General features: G+C 43.2%; 2 protein-coding genes across 2 annotated transcripts in view; both read left to right on the forward strand.

Moving 5' to 3' along the window:
- The first annotated feature begins 2,737 nt into the window (after positions 1–2,737).
- RCN2 (reticulocalbin 2) lies at positions 2,738–16,147 on the forward strand. The gene is made up of 7 exons (XM_066635978.1): positions 2,738–2,966; positions 4,464–4,569; positions 6,946–7,142; positions 10,245–10,358; positions 11,510–11,606; positions 13,710–13,852; positions 15,431–16,147. The coding sequence occupies exons 1-7, from the start codon at positions 2,805–2,807 to the stop codon at positions 15,581–15,583; spliced, it is 972 nt and encodes a 323-aa protein (XP_066492075.1). The 5' UTR covers positions 2,738–2,804; the 3' UTR covers positions 15,584–16,147.
- Positions 16,148–25,623: 9,476 nt separating this feature from the next.
- PSTPIP1 (proline-serine-threonine phosphatase interacting protein 1) overlaps positions 25,624–27,010 on the forward strand; it is a 36,087-nt gene continuing 34,700 nt past the window's right edge. Inside the window, exon 1 of the mRNA XM_066635793.1 lies at positions 25,624–25,771. Coding sequence (XP_066491890.1) covers positions 25,739–25,771 — 33 coding nt within the window. The 5' untranslated portion in view covers positions 25,624–25,738. The remainder of the gene's footprint in view (positions 25,772–27,010) is intronic.

Below are 27,010 nucleotides of genomic sequence, written 5' to 3' on the forward strand. Positions count from 1 at the left end.
TTTACCTTTCACTCTTCAATGGGGGAGGCAAGTGCAATCTCAGCAGTTTGTCAATAGTTTGCTGATATCTCCTCTGATCAGGAACTCCTCCCCTGATCTCAGGATTTCAAGCATCACTGCTCACCAGCACCAGAAGAGACATAAGCGCTGAAAAGCTACTTAAAAAGAAAGAACAACTGCAAATGTGGATGATTACCCTGAAAATCACTGATTAATCCTAACAATCACAAAACAGATGTTGTTGTACCTGCTGAGAATGGCTGCCAAGGCTGAAGAGTGTTAGTTTTGTTGCTAAGCAGCTGTTGTTGAGCTTTGAGAAACACAGAGAGGTTAGTAATTACTCACAACTCTAGCTGAGAAGTACTATACCAGTCATTTCAACCACTGTGTCGTGGCACACTACTGTGTGAACCGCAAACAGTCCACAGGCGTGCCACAGGAATTTGGGGAAAGGTCATTTATTAGTGGGGTCAGTGGGGGATGTGAGCCTCCACTGGCAGCATGGTGTGCCTTGTCAATTGTCAAAAGACTGATGGTGTACCTTGAGATGAAAAAAGTTGAAAATCACTGCACTTATACAGTAGTTAAATTTCCCCAACCTTCCAGGGCATGCTTAGGTTAGATTCTCAAGGTTGCTAATTTTGCTACTGGGCAGGTAGTAACTATTTTTCATGTCATGTGGCACATTTGAAGACATATGGTGTGTAATATTGAAATTTTTCCCCCCATTTATACGTTGTGATGCATGCCACAGATTTGGTTTGCTATTGCAAACCAAATAAGGCAGAATCCAGGCTAACAAATCTACTGTATATACATTTGCAGTCTAAAATATCAGAATTGGGCACACCTGTGCATATTGAGAACCAACACTTTGTCCTGCACATGACACTGTCAGGTGTGCTACCCTCCAGACTAATGGTAATGAGAATATAGAACTGGAAATATGTACCCCCAAACATGGGTCAAAAGCCCTTTTGGGGACAGGGAAACTTTCCAGGGATGTGCTGGAGCCACAATGCTAAGACTCCAGTTCCGAGTCTTCACCACCCTTGACTCCAGTCGCCCATGAGGCATAATGGCAGCCTTAGTGACTCATCCAGAGTCGGTTTTTGAGTCATTTTGACTTGAGTTCAAGTCTCTTTGAAAAGCAAGTCAAGCTCTGGAAGCAGTGAAAAAAGCAAGCAAGCACACAAACAAAACAGAGTCTCAAGTGCACAGAGTTGTAAGTATACCTAAAACAAGAGTTGCAAGCACACACAAACAGAGTTAGAAGCACACACAAAATCAAGTCTTGACTCCAGGTGAGCGCCGGGTGGTGGAGAGGTGGGGGGCATGGGGGGAGGTGTTCCTGGGCAAGGACGGCAGGGAGAAGGTGTGGTGGGGGAGGGAGGGGGGTGGTCTTGCCACCATATCCTTTCCCCCCTCCCGGCCTGGGAGACCCAATACAGGTCTCCTTGAATCTGACTCAAGTCTATCTTCATTTTTAGGGTAAAACCCCCAAGCCCCGAGTCAGCTTCCAAGTTTTTGACATGCGTGACTCGAGTCACCATGAGTTGCAGGGAAAAAGTGTTTTTGTGATTTGAGTCTGACAGCCCAATCCTGTGTGTCCCAGTGCCCAGGTCTGCAGCAGTGCTGAAATGACTACTGCAGCATCCCATGGGGCTAGGAGCAGGTTGGGGTAAGGGAGCTACCAGGTGGCACCGATGGTTCTCCTTGGATCTGTGCCTGCTATTAAGTGGGTGCAGATTCAAGGAGACCTGTATTGGATCTCCCAGGTCAGGAGGATATCTCACTCCCTCCTTCCCCAACTTCCCTCTGCCCTCCTTGCCCCGGAATGCCTCCCCCCATGCCCCGCATCTCTCCACCACTTGGTGCTCACCCGGAGCACCAGCAGAGTCCTACCAGTGCTGGCCCAGCGCGGGCTCCTGCTGAGCAAGCTCTGGCGCTGACTCTTGCAGGAGTGCCTTATGGCATGTTTGCAACAGTGTGTGTAGAGAGTGGGCTGGCATGAGCCCTTCAGGGCTGGGCTCTGAGTTGTCCAGATCCTGGCCCATCCGTGCTTTTTCCCCTCATATATTTATTTTGCCCCCCAAGTGTGAAATAAAATAACAGTCAGGACATCTGCCCACAGATGTTTACTGGCCATATAGACTATATACATATATATGTGTGTGCGCACACATGTGTGTATATATATATTGGCCATATGGACTATATATATAGTGTATATATGTATGTGTTTGTATACATACATACTGGCCATACAGACTATACATATGTGTGTGCGTGCGCGTATGTATGTGTGTATACATACATACTGGCCATATGGACTGTGTGTGTTTGTATACATACTAGTCATATATGTGTGTGTGTTTGCGCGCGTGTATACATACATACTGGCCATATAGACTGTGTGCGTATACATAGACTGGTCATATACACACACACGTATACATGCATATATAGACACACACATATATAGACACACACTATCTATCTATAGGCAGTGTGTATGTATAATGTATATGTGCGTGTATACACACACAAACAAGCAGTGCACACTGCTACCCCCCAGCGTGGAGTGGCGTTTCCATGGCGACGAGCCGGTACTCGCGGGCCCTGCGCGAGCCGAGCTCTTTGTAGGCGGCTGGTCTTCCCGCTCGGGGCGGAGTCCGGGGCTTCGGAGGCGGAAGGGAGGCGCCAGAGGCGGGCCAGGCCCCACAAAGCCGCCCCGCCCTCTCCGCCTCAGCTGGTGCCGGTCCGGCGCGCGGGAAGTCCGCATCCCCCCTCCGCGAAGCGCCATGCGGCCGCCGCCGCCCCCTCCGCTGCTGCTGGGCCTGGGCCTGCTGCTGCGCGGCCTGGGCGCGGCGGGAGGCGGCGGGCTCAAGGAGCGGCAGGCCTTCCTGGGCGACGGCGAGCAGCACCGGCCCGACTACGACCGCGAGGCCCTGCTGGGAGGCCAGGTGGGTGGGGGCCGCCTGAGGCCTGGCTCTCCCCGGGGGCCGCCGGGCCCCGCTGGCGGCTGGTGCATGGCCCTGCATGAACAGCCCCCGCGTGGAAGCCGCCCTCTCCCCCCTGCGGCCTCGGGCAGCTCCCACCCACCCTCAGCTGCAAGGGGGGGGGTAACAAGTAGGGTGCCCAGGTCCAGAGGGGGCCAGGGGGCCTCCCCTTGAACCAGAGGGGTTTGGGCAGCTCTTTCAGCCCTTCTGTGCTGAGCTGCACCTGCTCACACCCCCCATACCGTGGCTCAAGGGGGAGGCACTCTGCCCCCCTTGTATCTGACTCCCTACTTACTGTGCCCCCTATTGCAGCTGAGGCTGGGTGGGAGCTTCCTGAGGCCACACTGTGCCACTTCCTTTCCTCCTCTGCGGAGGAGTAGGGTTGCCTGGTGCAAAGGGGGCCAGAGTGCCTCTGCCTTGAGCCATGGCATAGAAGGGGGTTTGGGCAGGTGCAGCTCTTTCAGCCCTTCCATGCTGAGCTGCACCTGCCCACCTCCCCTCTTCAAGTGGGGGGCAGAATGCACTTGTCAACTGTCACTGGTAAGGTGATGAGGTCATATGAAGCTTCTTTATATTGAATGAGACCCTTGATCTATCTGAATTAGTATTGTCTAGTACAGGGGTCTCCAAACCCCGGCCCGGGGGCCAGATGTGGCCCATAGCAAGCCTTTTTCCAGCCTGCAGCCAACCTCTTGTCCCCTGAAAGCCTCTGGCCCACTCAACTGAACATGACCAGAACTGTGCTCTGATTGTGTCTGGAGGGTGTTCTGAGGGCCAGAGAAGTTGAATGAATGAGCCCATTCATTCATTTATTTACTCATCTAAGTTCCATCTCTAATTTATTTAAATTTTATATTTAAATTTTTTTCTGGTCCTCAACAGCACAGCAGATATTTGATGCGGCCCTCTGACCAAAAAGTTTGGAGACCCTGCTGGTCTAGCAGCATCTCTCTCCAGGATTTTAGGTGAGGTAGTCTTTCTCACCTGGAGATGCCAGCGATCAAGCCTGGGATATTTGCATGCAAAGCAGGTCCCCTTCTCTTTGGTTACAGGATCTTCCAGAGTAAATAAATGAACTGTTAGTTAAAAATACTTCTATCCTGACTTTACTCACTTCTTAGTTCATTTTTCCTCTTTCCCTCACATAACTTCAGGGTTAAATTCAGTTTCTCATAGCAGCATTGTCTTCAGATGTACAAATAATAGTGACATAGTCCAATCTTATTCATTTTTACATACAAATAAGTCTTGCTGAGTTCAGTGAGGCTTACTTCCAGTTACAGGATTGCAGCCTGTGTTGTTTATGTGGACAGGCAGCTTGCCCCAGGTTAGGGACACAGTCCCTTTGTGTGTTTGTTGGTCATGAGTAGTTGGTCATGAGAAAATTGGTCCAGTAATAGAAGATGCCTTGTATGTAGAATGATAACCCACCTGAATTATGTACTTTGTTTTCCTCCAAAGGAAGAAATGGAAGAGTTTGACAAACTGAGTCCAGATGAACAACAGAAAAGACTAAAAGCTATTATAAAGAAAATTGACTTGGATGCTGATGGGTTTCTTACAGAAGGTATGGATGATGTGTGTTATATCTCTGATTTGGCTTATTTTTAGAAAATAATACAGTTGTAAAAATAGGAATTACTAGCAATGTATGAAGCAGGACATGTTGGATTGTTTGTTATATTGGTAGTTTATACATAAGCATATTCTATTATTATTGTGGGTAAGTTGTGAGCTAAAGATAAATTGAAAAAAGAACTACTCACAAGAGGAACTTTTGTGTAGTTCTTATTTTTGCATTAATGAGACTTTAAAGGCCAGGAATGAGAGATGTCCTATTGTTAAATTTGTTTTTGTCCATAGATTTTTGCAGCCAAAGATCTGGTTTGTAATATTTTTGTGGTCTCTGCCCTGATCTTGACCAGTTATGTTTGACCTCTAGGCTCACACTACCCTGGCATCCAAATTTCCATTGTCTATCCATTCCCTTTCTGCCAGCAGCATAATCTTTTCCAGCCCCTAGGGTAAGGCCTTCTTCCCTAGTCTTCCTTTCTCACCAGCTGCTCCTTTCCTTAGACCTCTGTTGTTTTTCTCTGTTTCCTGTGCTACTGTGGGAGCAAATGAACATGAATTTATGACTTTTTGAGTTTCATTGGTGCTCTCATATCAGTGGCTAATTGCCCCAAATAGTATCAGTGGGGGAAATACTATTGATACTTCTACTTTGATCCAAAAGGGTGATTTTGAACATCTGCCAAAACCTGCAAATAGAAGCTCAGAGATTCTTTGTTTGCATTGTTCTTTTTAGTAGCAGTTGCCAGTGGACAATAGTGCCCATGAAGTAGAGTCTTTCTGTTTTTTTTAAAAAAATCTAGAACATAAGAACAACCCCACTGGATCAGGCCATAGGCCCATCTAGTCCAGCTTCCTGCATCTCACAGCGGCCCACCAAATGCCCCAGGGAGCATACCAGATAACAAGAGACCTGCATCCTGGTGCCCTCCCTTACATTGGCATTCTGACATAGCCCATTTCTAAAATCAGGAGGTTGCACATACACGTCATGGCTTGTAACCCATAATGGATCCTTCCTCCAGAAACTTGTCCAGTCCCCTTTCAAAGGCATCCAGGCCAGATGCCATCACCACATCCTGCGGCAAGGAGTTCCGCAGACCAAACACACGCTGAATAAAGAAATATTTTCTTTTGTCTGTCGTAACCCTCCCAACACTCAATTTTAGTGGATGTCCCCTGATTCTGGTGTTATGTGAGAGTGTAAAGAGCATCTCTCTATCCACTTTATCCTTCCCATGCATAATTTTATATGTCTCAATCATGTCCCCCCTCAGGCGTCTCTTTTCTAGGCTGAAGAGGCCCTCATAAGGAAAGTGCCCCAGCCCAGTAATCATCTTAGTCGCTCTCTTTTGCACCTTTTCCATTTCCACTATGTCCTTTTTGAGATGTGGCAACCAGAACTGGACACAATACTCCAGGTGTGACCTTACCATAGATTTGTACAACGGCAGTATAATATTAGCCATTTTGTTCTCTACCTTTTCTAATGATCCCAAGCATAGAATTGGCCTTCTTTACTGCTGCCGCACATTGAGTCAACACTTTCATCGACCTGGCCACCACCACTCCAAGATCTCTCTCCTGATCTGTCACAGACAGCTCAGAACGCATTAGCCTGTATGTGAAGTTTTGATTTTTTACCCCAATGTACATGATTTTACACTTACTGACATTGAAACACATCTGCCATTTTGCTGCCCATTCTGCCAGTCTGGAGAGATCCTTCTGGAGCTCCTCACAATCGCTTCTGGTCTTCACCACTCGGAAAAGTTTGGTGTCGTCTGCAAACTTAGCCACCTCACTGCTCAACCCTGTCTCCAGGTCATTTATGAAGAGGTTGAAAAGCACCGGTCCCAGGACAGCTCCTTGGGGCACACCGCTTTTCACCTCTCTCCATTGTGAAAATTGCCCATTGACACCCACTCTCTGTTTCCTGGTCTTCAACCAGGTCTCAGTCCAGGAGAGGACCTGCCCTCTAATTCCCTGACTGGAGTTTTTTCAGTAGCCTTTGGTGAGGGACCATGTCAAATGCCTTCTGAAAGTCCAGATATATAATGTCCACGGGTTCTCCTGCATCCACATGCCTGTTGAACTTTTCAAAGAATTCTAAAAGGTTTGTGAGGCAAGACTTACCCTTACAGAAGCCATGCTGATTCTTCCTCAGCAAGGCCTGTTTGTCTATGCGTTTTGAGATTTTATCTTTGATGAGGCATTCCACCATCTTACCTGGTATAGATGTTAGGCTGACCAGCCTATAGTTTCCTGGGTCCCCCCTCTTTCCCTTTTTAAAGATTGAAGAGTGACTTTGTTTAATCTTTCCCTAGTGAAACAGTTTAATGTCTAATTGTGTTATGGGAAATCTCCACAGATGAGCTAAGTTTATGGATCCAGCAATCCTTTAAGCATTATATTATAGAAGATGCTAAGCAGCAGTTTGGTGATTATGATAAAGATAGAGATGGACATGTATCCTGGGAAGAATACAATATTCAAATGTATGATCGTGTAATAGATTTTGATGAGGATACTACTCTGGAAGACACTGAAGAAGAATCTTTCCGGCAGGTACATCAAGTAGCTTTGAACTTATGTCAGTTGATTTACTTTTGCCTCCTTCAGTAAAGTATTGGAAAGTTCCACTCTAACAATCCTGTCTGCTGTACGTGTATGTTTGTCAGTTTTGTTTTACTACACGTACTTGTAAAACTACATAAAGTGGGCTTCACCCTAGAACAGGCGTTGTCCTGGTTTAGATAAGTTAATAGTTCCAAGTTTCTAGCCTCATGAGTGAGTAGATGAGTTGCATATGTCCTTTCCTCTGCTCACTTTCTGGCTTGTTAAACCACAGTTTAACTTGGGCATCTTGAGGAAACTGTGATTTAGTAAACCAAGATGTTTTGCATTTAGCTTGGTGCACAGAAGGAGGCCATTCTGAGGATTGTTCACAATTCAACAAACTGTGGTCATTTGAACTGGGTGATTCTCTCAAGTTGTTCATTGTTGGATCAGGGTAAATGTATGAAAGTTTGCTATGTTTTAAGTGGGGCTGCACCAGTTGGGTCAATCAAAAGCCACTTTAGTCAGTCAAAAGAATTTTAATGAATTGACCCAACTGGTCAACTGTCCCTGATTAATTAGAAAATTGATTTTAAAGATACATGCTGTTTATAAAATCTGAGAGTAGCAATTGCCTTCTTAGAAGAGGTATTCATCGTTTGCTCACACAAGAGGGAGTGCTTCTTCTAAGGCATGGCGCTCCAGATTATGACCCGGGGTCCGGATCTGGTGCAGAGAAAATGCTGTCCACGTTGTGAATGGAGCTTACCATTCCACAAGGCTCCATGTCAGTGTTTCTCAAACTGTGGGTTGGGACCCACTAAGTGGGTCACGAGCCAATTTCAGGTGGGTCCCTATTCATTTCAGTATTTTATTTTTAATATATTAGACTTGATGCTCCCATGGTATGTAACTGCATTTGGAGAAATGTTACAGACCTGTACTTTTAACAAGCTATGTACTTTTTTTTAACAATGATAGTAAATGGGACTTACTCCTAGGTGTGTGGTAGGATTGCAGCCTAGGTTTGTTAAAAATGTTCCTGCTTGATGATGTCCCTTCTGGTCATGACATCATTTCCAGTGGGTCCTGACAGATTCTCATTCTAAAAAGTGGGTCCTAATACTAAATGTGTGAGAACCACTGCTCCATGTTATCTTCCCTTCTGATTTCTGCACAAAGTCACTCTGGGCAACTGCTTCTGCCACAAAATTGGGGCTCAGAGCCTGCTGCGGCGACAGACAACAAAAGCATTTGCCCAGAGTGACTTTGTGTAGAGATTGGAAAGGAATATAGGACAGAGATGTGCAGAACGGTAAGCTCCATTCATGACGTGGATAGCATTTTCTTTACAAAGTTGTCCCACTGTTTGGAGACGGCTGTTCTAAGATACTTGCTATGACTCGTGCATCGTTTAAAAATATGCTTTTGCAGATGATAAAAACAATAGTTAAGTATATGTATGCATATCTAATTGATTAGTCTAATGGGGTCACTAGTATGATTCATATTTCTTTAATTGGATGCAGCTCTGTTTATAACTAACATACTCTAGCCGAAAGGTTGGTCACCACAGGATTACTTCAAGACTAACATGCAAGAAAATAAACCTTGTTAACATACCAATTTGTGTTTCCTGTACTGAGTTAAAATAGATAAAAGTAACATTTCAGTTCACCAGGAGGTGGCAGAGATAGTCTTTGTTTCTAAGTACATATAATCTAACAAGTTTAATTCTTAGCAATTTACAAATGACAAGGACAACCGAAATTGTTTCCTTTAAGTCCTTATGAGAATAAGCCATTCATTCTTTGGGATGACAGCTTGTTGATGAAGAAGCAAGTGGCTTTATTACCCATATTCTTAAAATACTACATTAGGAGTACCTAAACTTACATATTGGTGAACTTTGTTACTCATTTAATGGGTGAATAATTTACATAGTTTCAGATGTAAAGACTGGAATTTTGTTTTGAGAGTGATAACAGTTTACTTCCATGAGTCTTCATTCTTAAAAGTCCAGTACTTTGGTGTGAAAACTACTGATAGCAGAAGTGATGTTAAAACTTCAACCACCTCATTGGATTGCAGCCATCTGGAATAATAGTATTAAAGTGTATACTGATTTGCCATAAACACATCTTTGCTTCAAGAAAATATGCATTACATGAATGATGTCTTCCTCCTTTCTGTTCTCTTGGTATTAAATACTTATATTCAGTTTTATCTGACTGACAATGTCAGAATGGCAATGTCAATAGCAACAGCTGGATTCTTTGGTTAAATTAGATGGATTATATCTAATTACATATCCAATAATATATCTCCAATAATATGGGGGATCAATTCCTAGAAAACCAGGCACTGCCTGAAATAGAGCTACAGGAGGTGTAATTGACCTCAGGTTGAGTCTCATTATTCATGAGGGTTCCATTCCCAGGACTCACATGGATGGCAAAAAACGCAGTAAAGCAAATTAATTTTAAAAACAAAGGGCGCAATCCTAACTTGTGCTGCAACAGGCAAGCCAGGAGGCAGGCACGCACAGGATTATGGCCAGAAGCGGTTTAGCCAGAAGCAAGGGGAAACTCTCTGCAGGGGGCATTTGTATTGAGTCAAATCTGTGTATAAAAAATCTGTATATAACAAGGTTGGACCCTGTATATGGCAGAAAATTGTTTCTGATTGGCTAGAATGCCCTGCTTTCATCGGGTTTCCCAGATTTGCACCAGCTGCATAGCTGTTGTGGATCTGAGAAGCCCCATAGGGGTGTCTGGAGCATTACTTGGGATAAGGGGAAATATATCCTTTTTCCCCTAGGAGACCTCTAGCCACCTCCTGAGCTGCATTGGGCCATGCAGCTGCACTGCACCAGCAGAGTTTAGAATTGGGAAGTTAGTGATTTTGCATCCTCCGTCTGTACTATGGATATAAGTGAGGAAGATAGATCATTAGACTCTACTCTGCATGAAAAACATCAGTGTTGTAATAAATGTGTTTGTTTTATCAAGGTGCAGGCAGAATGCATTTATACAATGTGAAACTATAATGAATACAGTAAGGTTTCTGTTTGCAATTCATATAATTATTGTTTTCCAAACTGTGTTTAAGCTCCACTTAAAGGATAAGAAGAGGTTTGAAAAGGCTAATAGGGATGGAACTTCTGGTCTGAATCTAAGTGAGTTCATTGCATTTGAACATCCTGAGGAAGCAGACTATATGAAAGTGAGTTTGATAGAAAATTGCATACTTTCAGAACACATGCTGTGTTATTGCTTTTTTAATCATTCTTGATATCTTTCTGGGAAGCATTTTTGTACAGAATGCTTTTGGATCCATGTATAGATTCCCCCCTTTGATGTTAAGCTGCTTCTCAATTGTAACTGAAAATTCATCACTGGGCTTTGAAGTACATGAGTGTGAATTTTAGGCTTTAGGAAAATCCAGCTGAGTAGATGTGCTGTAAAACATAACATAGAAGCAGGGTTCTGTTGCTATCTCTTCTTCTGCCATTTAGATACAGGTAGTGTGCCAAGTATTAGTTTTAGGAAATAGGACATAATCATGGATGTAGTTTTAAAAAACCCTTTCTCAAAAGGTTCATAATTTCCTGGTTGACTTTGGCTTAACCCAGTGATTTTCAATCTTTTTCATCTCACAGCACACTGGCAAGGCACTAAAATGGTCAAGGCACACAATCAGTTTTTTTTACAATTGACAAGGTAGACTGTGCTGCCAGTGGGGGGCTCACATCCCCCCCACTGGTTCTACTAATAAATGACCTTCTCCCAAATTCCCACAGCACAACTGGGGACCATTCACAGCACATGTGCCACAGTATGGTGGTTGAAAATGACTGACTTAACCTATGCAACCTTTTGCTTGGTCAGGGCATGGTAGTTTTTAGTGAAGCAGTTTTTAATTGGTTTGGTGTACTACTTCCTTTTTGAGTTGGGAAATTATCTGTGTGGGGGGGGCTTGGATTCAAACCCTAACCTGCATCAACATTGCCTCCCACTCCTGTGGCAGGGGGAGTGGGAAGGTGTGATTTTATTTTTCAACAATTCCCCCTTTGCCCTCTAGCCTCCTGGAGTCTCCCAGTGAGCTGGGAGACTCATGAGAACAAGCACTTGCTTTCATTAACAAAGTTATTTTTCCTGGGCTTAACAGTGGTCCTAGTACAAAATATGACCTAGCCCTGTGGCAAGTACTCAGTAGTGTTTGCTCATGTTAGTGTCTTGTATTTTCTTTAGAATTTGGTTCAGTATTTATGTAGACTTCCAGAACCTTGTACGTTTCAGAAGTAGTTTTTTTATCAACTGAATGGGATTGGTCCATTAGGTCACATTACCTGATATATCTGTTTTCTCCAACAGGAATTTGTTATTCAGGAGGCTTTGGAAGAACACGATAAAAATGGTGATGGACTTGTGAGCCTTGAAGAGTTTCTTGGTGACTATAGAAGAGATCCAAGTGAGTGAGTTGAGGGTGAGGTTAGAAATACCTTTGTGTTGTGAGTGAAAAATACAATTGCTCTTGGGGGCCGTGGATTTGCATTTTGTAAACAGAAATTATGCCTGCTGTGAGGACTAGCACAAGGAAAGAGAAGGAAGCTGAGTGACACTGGTATTGAGTTAGAGCAGATGAAACTTTGTTGCTCACTGCACCTTCCAGAGGCAAAGATATGCAAGTTTGAAATATGATAGGATAGGGAACCTATGGAGTTGCCAGCCCAACTAAAGATGGTATATTCAAATGCTAGGCTGTGCCCAGAAGCCCACAGGTGTAATGTGGTTAACCACCCTTCCTCCACCGCTTACTAGAGGTAGGAATAACAAGCTGTTCTCTCCCCCCCCCCCCCACGGGCAGGCCTCTGGGGCCAACCCCTTGAGGAAGCCTCCTAAGGGGAGGTCAGGGCAGTATGGTGTTCCTCATAATGATCCTTGCTTGATCCCCACATCTAGCAACTGAGCAAGTTAGTTACAAATAAACAGTGCAGAAAATCGGTGACCATTGCTATGTAGAAGGTGAAAACAGAGTCCTCTTGGACCAATACAGGAAGAATTCCTTCCATTAGTCAGTAGCTGACCTTCTCCATAGAAAGGAAAGTAAATGTAATGAAAAAATAGGACATCTGGCCAAGCACATCAGCTTCAGCCCCATCCTTCACCCATGCAGGCGCTACCAAGGTAAGTTAGGAGGATAATCTGTTACATTATACCTAGAAGTTCTTCTGTGATTTTTTCCTCCTGTAGTTCATGCAGTATGCTTGTGCTATGGAAAAAAGAGCTCGTGAATAACAGACCCACTAGCCTCATCATACTGTATGTTGCCTTCTAAATGTGAGATGCATTGTGGAAAGAGTGAAGATCTGACCCCCTTTTTCTGGTAGTAAGACTGTTACGGCAAATGTTTGGAGTGACATGGCCTACAGATAGTAGGACATCTTTGTTTTTTAAACCTTAACTAAGGGCCCAGTCCTATCCAACTTTTTCGCTCTGATGCAGCCATGCCAACAGGGTGTGCTCTGCATCCTGCAGTGGGGGGGGGGCAGTCACGGAGGCCGCCTCAAGGTAAGGGAACATTTCTTTCTTTACCTTGGGGCTGCATCGGTTCTGGGAAGTTGGATAGGATTGGGCCCTAAAGATATTCTGCTTAAATTTATTACATTAAGGCTGCATTTGCTTCTAAATTATTACTAAAGTAAGACTGCAGTCCTGTACTCACCTGCAAGTGAGCACCCTTGAACAGCAGAACTGAGCAAATGTGTATAGCAGTGGTTCTCACACATTTGGCACCGGGACCCACTTTTTAGAATGAGAATCTGTCAGGACCCACTGGAAGTGATGTCATGACCAGAAGCAACAGGATCAAGCAGGAACATTTTTAACAATCCTAGGCTGCAGTCCTACCCACACTTATCCAGGAGTATCATTGACTATCATTGTAAAAGAATATACATAATAGCTTGCTAAAAGTTTAGGTCTGTAACATTTCCCCAAATGCAGTCACATACCATGGGATCATCAAGCCTAATATATTAAAAATAAAATATTGAAGCAAATGAAGACCCACCTGAAATTGGTTCGTGACCACCTGGTGCATCCCAACCCACAGTTTGAGAAACACTGGCATGTACGATTGTGCTGTAAGTTGGGGTTGTTGTTCTCTCCCCCACCCTGCAATTCAGGTAGTATGTTTGAAGTGTGTGTACTTTAAAACTTGTGTTTTCTATTCAAAATCTCCTGCCCTGGGAGAGTGATGTGGCCACCTTAGTTTCAGCAAGACTCCAGTCTGATTACCATCTGGTCTGGTGCCCTCCTTGCTTTAGTTTTTCTTTAGACTCTTGCCTGTTTCTTTGTTTTAAATGTTGCTTTATGATAGTTCTTTATATTCTGAATTTTAACAGCTTTTGATAATTCAGTTCTAAATCACTGGGTAGGAAGTGGGTACAAATGATTCTATAATTTATAGAAATGATTTTTTTTTATTTTTAAAAGAATCAAAGAGAATAAAGAGGCAACTGTACTGTGCACCAAAAACAAAAGGTTTAAAGATGTAAATCTTTTGTTTTAGCTGAGAATGGAGACCCAGAATGGATACTTGTTGAGAAGGATCGATTTGCAAATGACTATGACAAGAACAAGGATGGACAACTTGACTCTAAGGAGCTACTAAGTTGGGTAGTACCCAATAATGAGGGCATTGCTCAGGAGGAGGTAGGAATTTTGGAGAACTTGCTGATAAGCTTGATGGTCAGAGTCCTAACTGTTTCAAATGCTTAGCAGCCCAATTCTATGCATGTCTATTCAGATGTATTTCCCAAGTCATTCATTCAAGGCACGCTCCATTCTTTCAACCTTTATTTGCTGTTCTAAAGGCTAAAATTGCCCTCCCTCATGTTGATTTGCATATGACATGGTAATTCAGACTATTTTGGGGTGTGTGTGTGTGAGAGTGAGCACACACCAACTTTACCTCTGGGACTGTTCTCATTCCAGAAGGTGTTAATGAGAGTACATTTGCAGAAATCTTTGTGTGACAGCAGGAATTTGCAAAATAAGAAGGCATTTGCTAGCTAAAAAAGCACTGGAAGCAACATTTCTGGAAGCAAAAAAAGACCAGGTTTCGATTTTCAACCATTTCTGATTTTTGCCTCCAGTCCCTAATCTGTCAAATGAGTGCAGGATGCCTATAGTTGCTTATCCTGCTTTGTGGAACTCTGATATTGGGTAATGGGATCTGAGCAATATAAAAGGATTTATTTTAACCTGCATGTGGGGAATATTTACCTATTATAAAACAGTTAAAATAACACAGTTAAGGTTATTGAGACCTATTTATCAGTGGACTCAAGGAAGTTAAGCCTTACTCTGTACTTGATTGAGGGCCTGTGTGGATGATGTGGGAGGGGGTTGCTTCAAGTCTTTTCTAACAATTTTAGGATGTAATATCAATCTCCCTGAATCTCCCTGCTGTGGTCTGGAATTGTATGGCAGGGAAGTTTTCTGACATGAGAATGGTTCTGCCTTAATTATGCTTTGAAGGAGAGCAAAGGTAACAGCCATTTGCAGAGTGTATTGCCTGCATATATGAAAATATATCATAAAAATGTGAATAGGCAATAATAAAAATCATATAAATCAGAATTCAAAACTGCAGTTATTTCAAGAACTAGTGATTCTACATAAAATGTACAGGAGTGACTTGATTCTACAGCAGTGATTTTCAACCTTTTTCGTCTCATGGCACACTGACAAGGTACTAAAATTGTCAAGGCATACCGTCAGTTTTTGGACAATTGACAAGGCATACCTTGCTGTTGGTGGATGGCTCATATCCTCAATGGTCCTATTAATAAATGACCCTCCACCAAACTCCCGTGGCACACCTGGGGACCATTCATGGCACACCAGTGTGCCACGGCACAGTGGTTGAAAATGGCTGTTCTACATGGTGTTAGATTTTCTTGTATCATTTGTTCCAGAAGCTCCCTGGAGACACAGATGGCTACTTTCAAGCCCCTAAGATGTAATTCTGTGGCAGTCAGTGATTTGAAGATGACCAATATATTTAATAAACATTGCTGTCTGGTACTGCATAATCCTTTCGTGCATAGATTAACAGAGGTTAACTAAAACAGCTATCAAATGGCTATTGATCACTGTTTCTAGAAAAAGGTGAATGATTTCTCCCATAATAGCCATGAACCTAATGCAGAATGGTAGATGTCTTATAAGTGCCTGAGCATTTACTCATTGTTCTGTTCTGTTCTCATTGTTCTGTTTATTCTAAAGGCTGTTCACCTTATTGAAGAAATGGACTCGGATGGTAACAAAAAGCTTTCAGAGGCAGAGATTCTTGAGAATCAGGATTTATTTCTCAATAGTGAGGCCACAGATTATGGCAGGCAGCTCCACGATGAAAGTTTCTACCATGAAGAACTTTAGTTTCCAAAGAGACTCTCCTTTACCTGTTCTTTGTTCTAGTTGTATTTTTGCTTTCAAAACTGAATGCTATTTAAAAAAAAGTCTTTTGTGGCTAAAATATACTAGTGTGTGCTGCAGTTTTTACATTCTTTTTATATGTTGTGTTATCCTCCAAAAATTTGGTACCACAAAAGGAACACTTCTTAAACATTCATGTTCGTATTGTTTTTTGAAACGTACTTGAAAAAAATGCAAATAATCTGATTGCATGGGTAAGAGATAATTACCACTACTTTGTGTTAGTCGGTTTTAGGTTTTGAGAAGCGGAAAAACAGGGACTGTGTGTGTGTGTTAGCTTTCATATTCTTAGTTCTCCTGTAGGAGTATTTCAGGGGAATTAAAGCCTTATCTGTAAGGTTTCTATGTATATTAAATAACTTCTGTAGAAGGTGTTTATATGATCTGGAAATCTTATTTTTGCATCTAGATAGAAATTATTTTTACTGTAATGATATAGCTTTAGAAAATGTATTGTATTTAAGTGAAAACACTAGTCACTTGTAAGATTAAAGTACTATACTCAGATGTCCTATTTTTTCCTGTTGTCTTTGGTACAAGTTCCTTAAAACAACTAGGATTGACTATGATGGTAGGTTAGTACATACGTACCAGTTTTGTTGCAAGGGAAAAGCATAAGCTCCATTATACTTCCTGAGGAAATAAGGAGTTTGGGCTGCAATCCTAACCACACTTTCCTGAGAGTAAGCCCCAGTGAACAAAATAGGACTTCTGCATAGACCTGGTTAGGATTGTGCCCTTTGTTTGTTGTTAGTTTTCTACATAAATATTAGTGAGCACACTTGGATATTACAATATATCCCATGTCATGATCCTTTAATCCCATAAAAGAGTCTACAGTATGGTAAGAATAGTTACCCATTTCAAACTTTAGCCAGGCATGACAATTTGGAGTATAAATTATGAGATTCAAGGATGACCCAAAAGCCAGCATTAAAATATTAGTCCTTTACATGTCTGCAGACAGGTGCTCCTGACTAACAATTAAGATTGTGCTACAAGTATCCTAAAAATAGCATAGAAATATTGCTCATGTATTTGCTGGCCTCATTGGATGTTCAGTAGATGGGGGAGGAAGAAGGAAACCACATGAACTCCTTTTTTCACCTTTGTGTGCGTTGTTGCTATAAATACCCTGATTTTTCCACTACCTTTTTTTTTTATTCCCCCTTATATCTGGATATGCCTAGCCTTTACAAGACTTTTGGCTGTAGCCTCACAAAGAAATTGTCTAGCATCCTAGATATATTCTATTACTTCTGGCATAATTCTTTTGCTCTGCTCCTATAATCATCTTCAACGGAGTGGAAGACGGAGTACCAGAGGTGGAGGCTGGTCATATGGCATTGACTGCCCCATCAAACCACCACCTGAAGCAACCTCTTCAGTAGGCCTCACCAACAGGTCAACTTTGTAGTTCCAAGTTTTCTGAATGATGGACTTAGTTGCAAGGCAGCCTCTTAAAAGGGTTTCAAGTGGAAAGTACATGAGAGGGTAGTTATTTTAAAAAGTCTTAACAATTGGAAAATTCCTCTTGGTGAAGGCATGGAGATGTTTCTTAGCTCACCAAAAGTAACCCACAACAGAGAGAACAATGCACAGATGTCTATTGCAATAGGGCTGTATGTGCTACAATGCACTGCTTTTGGTCCCCCCAATACTAAAACCTACAAAACCAGACAGTATGGAAAAAATGAAGCTGTATTGTTACCTGAAAAGCCCCTTTTTCCTTAGTTGTGATTTTATATCTGGTTATGTACTAAAACATGCAGGCCACCCTTCTCCCAGCACACTTTTTCAAAAAACCCTTGTAAAGTCACATGCTCATGGTGACAACGTCCACCCTTCTAGGGTCAAGAAGTCTGGCATAGTAAATCATTGTTTAAATGTCTCCTATTTATTGTATTGTTTTATCCCAATCACTGTTTATGCAAAAGTGTCTCCTAATCCAATCATTGTATATGCAAACACATTAAACTTCTCAAACAGGCCAAATTCAGGTCAAGTCAAAAGCTACACAATCTCCACCACTATTCATTGTATTGTTTTAACTCAGGGGTGTCCAAAGATTTTGGCAGGAGGGCCACATCATCTCTCTGACACTGTGTCAGGGGCCGAATTAATTTACATTTCAGATTTGAATAAATTTACATAAATGAATATATTAAAGATGAACTTATATGAATGAGTGAAGGTCTTGCAATAGCTCAAGGTCTATAAAAGGCCTTGCACAAAGCAAGACTGGCCTTTCCTTTGCTGCTGCTACTGCATCACAGACATGAAACAACAAGCAGTGGAGGAAACCCTCATCCCACAGCTCACTCAGAGGCCAAACAGTTGGCCTCAGTTGAGAGCAGTTGCCTCAGGCCAGTGTGGGCTCCAACAAATCTCTGGAGGGCCAGAGGCTCATTGGAGACTAGGGGCTCCCTGAGGGCCGCATAGAGAGGCCTTGAGGACAGCAAGTGGCCCCAGGGCTGGGGTTTGGGCACCCCTGTTTTAACTCAATCACTGCTTAAGTACTCTGCAAATTTGAACTGCTTTCCTGGGTTACTGTATTGTGTAAGTTCCCCCAGCTGAATTTTTGCTGATAATCCTTTCAATGTTTTACATATTCCAAGTACCCCACTGTGTGTAGTAAGCAAGCACATCTAGGTCAGCTCTAGGCCACATCCAGGTCAGCTCTAAGTCAGCAAAAACTCTTTTTAAGGGAGGACTGCCACATGCTCACTCTCTCTGCTCCCCCTTCCAAGGACCAACACGCTGTGTTGGGTCAGAGGGTCTTCCTCACAGGACTCTTTCCCCCCCCCATCCAACTGCTCTACAAGACAGGTAATATCTTGCATTCTAGAACTCTTTCCCTTCTCCCCCCCCTTTTTTTTCTCCCCTTCTCTCCCCATCTTCAGTTAGCAACTGGGTTTGGCAGACCAAGGACCCCTAAAATCCTTCCCTACAACCGTTCCCTTTCTAATTTCCTTGGATGCACCAAATACTTTTCACGTGCAACCACCATAAAGCTAGGTACACTAGATGCAAGTACTAGGGCCAAGACTCATCATTTTTCATGTGCATTATGTTTACCTGTGTGCTTTTGTAATAAAAATATAATCTTTTATTAAAAGTTATCTTTCTCTCAATCTCCTCCTAAAGCTAAAAGGGAATTTCTCTGCATTACACCATCTTGTTATCCAGCCTATGGTCCTGAAGTTTCCAATAAAGGCAGTGTAATTATTCCCCTATACAAAACAGCTATTGAAACTCTACATGACCACCTCCAGCTCTCTAAACAGCTGTTTAGTGTAAAGCCTAAGCAATTGCTGTAACAGATTGTAATCTCAAATTCCCCAGGTACAGAGTTCTCTAAATCTGAGTGAATGAGCACAGCTGTTCTGGTGCTATGTGTCCTGGGAGAAGGTGCCTTCTGGACACATCCCCAAACCTACATCTGTACAGAGGCTGGCATTATTTCATACTTTGCAACAGAAAGCAAGTATGTCAGAGGTTTAGGTAGAACATTTTGTTCTAAATTTCTACATAGAAGGAATGGTTTTTTATGAGGGCGTTTAACCCATTTTTGCCTGGCCCACAGGTGTACATGTTTGATCCCTGTTCCATATATGCCACATTGGGTAATAGTTTAGTCATACAAGACTCCCACCTAGAAACAGGTTCTTATTACCTCTGCAATAACTGAACTGCTCTTGCTGTGCCAAATGCAGCTGCTCCTTTATGTGGTGACATACCAGCTTCTGCTGCTTTTCCCCCTTCTCTGGGTTTGTAAATGAAGAGGAAAATGGAAAAGAGGAGAGTGGTGGGCTAGAGTGTCTGATGCTCTCGCCACTTTCCTCTCCTACACGCTTCCTCTTCTGCTTTGTTCCCCTCTTTTCAAATGCAGGGGTGTGAGGGATTTGGTGGCTGGCACGACATTGCAGAAGTGAAGGTGGCATTGGGGTCACCGCCTCCAACACCAGGAGGTTTTGGTTTGGCCCTATCAGTGTTATACCACCTCATTCTGCAGTTTGGGTAGACCAGACCTCAGTAAGTGATTCTGGGCCAGTCACTATCTCTCTCTACTTCCCAGGAATGTTTTGAGATGGGATAAAATGAGAGGGGAACCAATGAAACTACCCTGAACTCCATGGAGATGGGATAATGTCAGAAATAGGTAAATCTTCATTGTATAGGCAGGGTTGGGAGGCTGAGAGGTCACTTGCCCAAGAACATTTGCTGAGTTTGTCTGAGATGTGCTTCAAACTAGGGGCTTTACAGCTCCCATTCTTTAGAAGCAAACATAAGTGGAAGAAACTCATTTATGGATTAATAAATCCTTCTTGTTCTATTTGCTTACAGTTGCATTGTGGGAAAACTGCCCAATTCCTCATTTCAGGGACTGCCAAGAGATAAGACTGCAGGGCTGCCTATACTGATGAATAGACTCCTTGATTTCATTGGAGCTGCTGCAGAGGAAGTGGATTTGCATACATGCCAGTCAAAGGCTTGCTTTCTCTGTAAAAAGGCTACACCCAGGTGCAGACAGACATTGTGGTCTCATTTGGAACAGAAAGGGTTTGCAGCACTATTAGAGGAAAACAGCCCAGGCAGATTCCCATTGACCTTATTTATTAGGAAACTGGATAGGAAATAGAATGAGAAAGGTTTAGGAGGGGTCCCCTGTAGTTGGAACTGATATCATAGCACTCATGTTTCTCCAAATGTCCCCATTTACCACGAAGGATCCCTATTTTCTAGAACAGAGCTTTCCAAACCCCAGTCCAGGAGCTGGATCTGGGGAAAGCTCTCAATTCAAGTGGCGCTTACTGTTGCTCTGGTCAGTCACGTCTACCTGGATGTCCTGTTGCACAGCTTTTTGGGATGCAGGGCAACAGATGCAGCTGCCCAGAGCATCCTGATGCCCAGATCTACTGGGAATGAATGTGTTGTGGAGGTAGAACAGTAAGCTCCAGTCTGACGGGGGACTGCTTTTTTGAAGGACAGCGGTCACAAGTTTAGTGACTGCTGTTCTAGAACAGGGATGTCAAACATAAGGGCCAGGAGCTGGATGCGGCCTGCGGAAGCTTTTTATCTGGCCTTTAGGCTCTCAGCTGCTAAGCAGTGCTGAGGTGTTACTGCTAAAAGGGCAGCCCACTTGAAAATTGGGCTCCACCATATCTTGAAAGATTATCAAGATTTCTGTATTTTCTCTTCTGTCATTTGCAACTAATGAGTTCCTAAGTGAGAAAAAGCAGTGCATGTTTTTGGTTATGACCAGTTTAATGACATCACTTCTTGCCTAATGACATCACTTCTGGCCCTCAGAAGGCATCATGACTGCTATTTGGCACCCTGTATGAAATGGGTTTGATACTCCTGTTCTATAGCATAGCCCTGGTACACTACTATCCCGGTATTTGATTTTTAGGGAGAAGTTGGGGATGTGGTTGCTATGTCAGACATCCAAAAACCCAAGATTTCTTGGTGATGTCACAAGATGGAGCCTAATGATGTCACAAGACTGTCAGTCTTTGAAAAAATGGTGTGTCAGGAATTTAGTACAGGGTTGAGTCTTGTGGTAAAGGATGTGGAGGTCAATAGCAATTGGCCTGAAATATATCTGCTTCTTGTTTGCCAGAGAAAAAAGTTAGGAAATCTAGAACAGCAGGATCAATGCCTGTAAATGGGCTGTCCACACATGTTGGTGTGCCTTTTTGAAACATTGGGAGCAGGGTCACATTGTATTTCTTCAGGGTTCAGCTTCTCCCGCAGGGTGCCTTCAAGTTAGCTTTCAAGCTGTGGTGTCACCAGGGGGTGTGCGCCGCACTAGGTGACATGCATGGGGGGTGGCAACAGTACTGGCCAAAATTTTTTAGATCTTGGTACTTTCAAATAATACCATTAAAGTTATACATCATTTGATGCATCATTTCATACGGAATGCAATGAAACAAACCGCATTGAATTATTTCTATCAAAAATTATAGCCAAAAATCTAGTGGCGCTGGGCAATTGTGCATCGGCACACCCACCACCCAGGGCATTGCCCTGCCCACTGCATGGGAGGAGGTCCATCATGGGGGTGACATGCTGGCCCCCCACATCGGGTGACACAAACCCTAGTGGTGCTTTCAGTTAACCCTAGTGGTGCTGAGTTAACTTTCAAGTTAACTCAGGAGGAAAAGGATGTATTTTGTCTTTAGAAAACATACACAGTAACACATGCGCATAACAGGAAGTACCATGGAGTACACAGCCTGCTGTTTCACAAACTGGTAAGGCTCATTGTGAATAGTTGATCACGGACTGTAGGACACCAATGCTTTGCTAGGATATCTTTGATGGCAGGAATCTGAGCTTGACACTAGTGACCAAAATTGTGAAAACCTTGGAATTTTTGAATAATACCATCATGTTGTAAACAATTTGGTGTGGAATGTGATGCAGAATGCAATGAAACAAGCTGCATCAAAATATCTCTATTCTATTAAACATTATAGTCAAATAAATAGAAAATAAAAACAACTGCATTCAGTGGTGTCACTAGGGTTTGCGTCACCCGGTACAGGAGACCAGTGCGTCACCCCCATGCAGTGAGCAGGGCAACACTCCAGGTGGTGGGTGTGGTGATCTACCATCACCCGGCCCCCACTGGTTTTTTGGTTGTACCATTTGATAGAATACAGATATTTCAGCGCAGTTTGTTTCATTGCATTCTGCATGAAATTATACATTGATTGATATATAACAAGATGGTATTATTTTTACAGACTGTGATTTTAGTGATTTTGGTCACTCTGTCACCTCCCCCCAGGGTGTCAACTTACTAATACCTGATTGGAGCAGTTCTCAAACATTTGGCACTGGGATCCACTTTTTAGAATGATGTTCTATCCAGGACCCACCATAAAGCAAATTAAAATAAATATAAATAATTAAATTAAAGTAAAACAAATAAATAAGGGGAAGCCAACCCTGTTCCACCAAGCCAACCCTGTAGCTTGTCTGCAATAACACCCCCCCAAAAAGAATCAGTAAGATTTTCACCCCTACCCAGTACTCAGTTCAATTTAAGTTCTTATATTTCAAGCATATCACTATCAGGACCCACGTGACTTTACAAGTCTGAGAGCCCAATCCTATGCCTGTGTACTCAGAAGTACATTATAGTCTTCTATAGTCCCATTAGTCTTCTATAGTCCCATTATAGTCAGTGGGACTTACTCCCAGGAAAGTGTGGATAGGATTGCAGCCTAAAACAGAAAAAAATTCACCTTACCCCAGTAGTATTCAGAGTGGGGCGTTGTGATGCCCCAGCCTGAGGGCCCTGGCCTCTGCCCCCTTAAGGGGCAGGGGGCAAGGCAGTGACGCGATCCCCAGAATCATGTCTCTAATAGGCTGCAGGGACTGGGATGCACTCTCCAGTCCCTGCAGCAGCCTTCCCGGGGTGCAGGGAGCCCTGCGCAAGCGCCTGCAGGGCTCCCCAGCTACTTTGAAGTGAAAGTAGAGCAATTGCGCTCCACTTCCTACTCATGAATAAACGTGCGATATGGCTCAGTTTCACTTTCCATTGGGTTCCATGCATTTTTTGTTTTCGGTTTTTTGCCAATAACTTTTGATAGAAAGGAGATATTTCACTCGTTTTTTTCATTGCATTCTGCTGGAAATTCCACATCCAATGGTATATAACATGATGGGGTTACTCCTAACCACTGCAATTTTAGCGCATCACCCCCCAGTGCGCGTCACCCCCCTTGCGCATCACCCGGTGCGCTCCGCACCCCCTAGTGACGCCACTGACTGCATTATGTAACAAAAACTGGATTTCTTTAACTCAAAACTCACCAATAAGAGTGATTGTTCTTAGAGTCAATTAGGTGTTATTATGATATGGCAGGGAACCAAAAAGGTGTTAATATGAGTCCACTTTGATTTCCATGTATCATAATAGTTACCCCTGCTTACCGGGAAAAGAGGCACTTTTTTCAAATGGGGCACCTCTTGTATTTAACAGAGGGAGAATAACTTCCCCCCCCCTTCACCCCAGCACAGTGTCTCTAGCCAATACAGGGCACATTTTTATTTATTTATTAAATTTGATTTAGTTGTGGAGGGGGGGGCTACAAAATCTTCCTTGACCCCTGGTAGCAGATGCCTTAGCTACACTACTGGCTGCGGGGAGGCGGCAGAGCAAGTGGGCAGCAAGCTGCTGGGGGGGGTGCGGACTTTCCCCCATTGTCACTTTTTTAAAAGCCCAGGCATGACGCCACTTCCGGGGCATCATTTTGAGCTCAGCACCGGGCTACATGATCATTAGCCACGCCACTTATTCCAAGAATTATTTGGGGGGAAAGAAAGACTCTTAAGCTAGTTTAAGTTTGTTGTGTCCAGTTAGAGTTCCTTGACCTGAAAAACTGGCTCACTGATTGAGTGGCCATGTTTTTCTAGTTTATGTTTTTTCTCGGACAGAGAGGTGGCAAAAAAATTGCAGATCATTTGGTGACCACTGTTGGGTTCCACCCTCTACTGCTGGACTCTGCCCTGACAATATGTGACATCACCAGACCCTACCTTGTGACGTCACCAGGCCCTGTGGCTGAAATTTCAGGGTTTGGGATGCAGCCTGGCAACCCCATTTACTGGATCAGAACAAAGACCCATCTAGCAGGCAGGCTCTAGGAAGCAGGTCACAGGCAGGGAAGGTAGAAAAAACCAGTCCTTATCATCACTTTAAAAACACCCGTTTATTTTTATTTTCCAAATAATAGAACAAAGATCACAAAAATCAATGAAGGAAGAATAGTCATAACTAAACAATCAAATGACAGAATAACCGTCCTCCTTCTGAGAACAAATCATAAAGATACATGTCAAAATGAAAACACAGAAATCAAAAACAGGGAGACATAACACTTAAACAAGTATAAATTACAGAACATTTATTGCATGATGGAACCAAATGGCCATGAAACACACGCGGTCCAGGCTGGGACAATCCTATGTAAAGCTTAAATATATGCAAGATAAACTCAATGATAATTCACAGCAGCGGCAATTGGTGACAACACAATCTTCCTAGCCTTGCCTAATAACACTTGTACGGGGACAGAAAGCCATTGTTTCCATTCAAGCCTAAGGAAATAGAATCAAATCTCTCAATACATTCTAATTCTGCAGCCTGGCTAAGAATCCCCATCACATTATCTGCAAAGGACCCAACAAAGGACATCATGGGGACTCTCGGGGCTGTCTGCGAGCGGCATCCAAATAACCACATTTGAAAGCGACTTGCACAATGATACCAAGCAAAGGCACACCATTAGCATTCCAGTGGCATTGTGAGTATGCTTTACCCTTCATTCATCTTCACAATCTCAATGAATGAGCGCGGCTCGCACTGCACATCAGAGGGCTACATGCTGCTCTGAGCCAATCGCCAAAGGAGCTGCAGCGAACAGCGTACATTTCCTTAATTTGGATGAGGGTTGGGGAAAATACTTCAGTTATTGCTGAAATAGCTGAGCACGCAATACCACAGCTTCCTGTGCTCATGATTTCTGCTCAGTGCCAAAAGACTAAACCCTTTAACATCCTGCATCAAAAAAATGCCACCTCTGGTCGGCAGATTGAAATTGATCTCAGCCTCCCCAAGTCGTCCCCCCCCCAGTTTTGTTTGGTGATAAGAGATAGCCCTTTTGCTTTCTGGAGTTTAGCCAGTGGTAGCATCACTTAAAAAAAAACAAACACTCTTACTTGCACACAGATGACAAGGTGACAGGATGACAGCCGCAACATTTCTGCTTCCTCATTTGAACGCTCACTGTTTGACAGAAATTAAATGGGACTGCACAAGGGGTGGGGCCTGAGGAAGAGGAAGAGGGAAGGGTAGATCTGTGAGGTTTGGGGCAGAATTTATTTTCTTCAGAGTAACAAGTCATTGCACATTGCTTCCTCTAGCAGCACGATGCTGTTTTGCAAGCTGTGAGGAGGCACGGCACAAGAGCAGTTCCCTTCCTGCTTGGGAGCTGAAAGCGGGTGGAAGCCTCTTGCTTCTGACTTGTTGCACTACAGAACAAGCTTGCTGGAACTGTGCTGGCCCATTCCCTTGTCATGACGCACCTGCAGTTTAAAGATGCCTTCTGGGTAAGTTTCTTGCCTTCAACTATGAGAGGTGACTCTTCAGGACTGCTATACCTGCCTGGCACAGATGGTCATGATAGATTCTTTGGTTGAGGAGATTCAGAGTGCTTACATTTGCAAATGGGTAATTTGGGGACCTGGGTACATTGATAACATTTTCTCTCACCTTTCTTCTTCAGAGAGCAGGGTGGTGTAGATAGTTTCCCCTTCCCCCATTTTGTCTTCGTGGCGAGGCTGTGAAGTGGGCTAATCCAATAATTGATGACTGCTCCAAATCACCTTGCTCTAGGTTCAATGGCCCACTCTCAACATTACACATCACTGAATGGATCCATATCTGATACTTACAGTCAAACAACATACCTGGAGGTTCCAGGTCCATAATGGCTGATGTTATAGGGTCATGGAACAAGGCCTTCTTGGTGATGGTACCCAATGAATTCTCAGTGCTGGGAGGCTCATGGCCCAATCCTATCCAATTTTCCAGTGCTGGTGCAGCCATGCCACTGCATCCTGTAATGGAGAGGCAGTCACCGAGGCTTCCTCAAGGTGTGGGAACATTTGCTCCCTTACCTTGTGGCTGCATTGTGGCTGCACCGGTGCTGGAAAGTTGGATAGGATTGGGCCCTCAGTTGGCCAAGTTCCTGGGCGCTTCTAAGCAGGCGGTGAAGATATACTTGTTTCAGTTGGCTTTCTGTTGATTCTGCTCTAATTTGGCTGCCTTGTGGCTGTCTTACTGTAATGTTTTATCATCTCCAGTTTACTTTCATTGGTTGATTTGTTTTAAAACACAGCTCTGATAATCTCCTGTGGTGGGTTTGAAGGGCTCTGAATAAACTAGTAACTTATTGATTCATTTGTTATATGGATTTATATCCCGTCTTTCTTGACAACATCACTACAAGGAAGATTACAAATCATGAAACGGAAAAATACAAAGAAGAATATTCAATGAAGCCATCACATTTTTCTACAAAAATTAATCCAGAAGTTTGATTTAAAAAATAGTTCAAGGCACTCTTATCAAGAAACTTTGTTGATTTTTTAAATCATACATTAATCTTTTGTTGGATTATTATTGAAATTTTTATCATATTACTAAGGCTGAGTTTCTATACACACTTACCTGGGAGTAAGAGTCACTGAATACAGCAAGACTTCCACCTGAGTCTTATGTACACCTATATTTAAGCACAGGATTGAGCGCCTAATTTTTTTTTTTAAATAGCAATCTCCTATGCT

This window comes from Tiliqua scincoides, chromosome 8, assembly GCF_035046505.1.
Source record: "Tiliqua scincoides isolate rTilSci1 chromosome 8, rTilSci1.hap2, whole genome shotgun sequence".
NCBI classification, from domain to species: Eukaryota; Metazoa; Chordata; class Lepidosauria; order Squamata; family Scincidae; genus Tiliqua; species Tiliqua scincoides.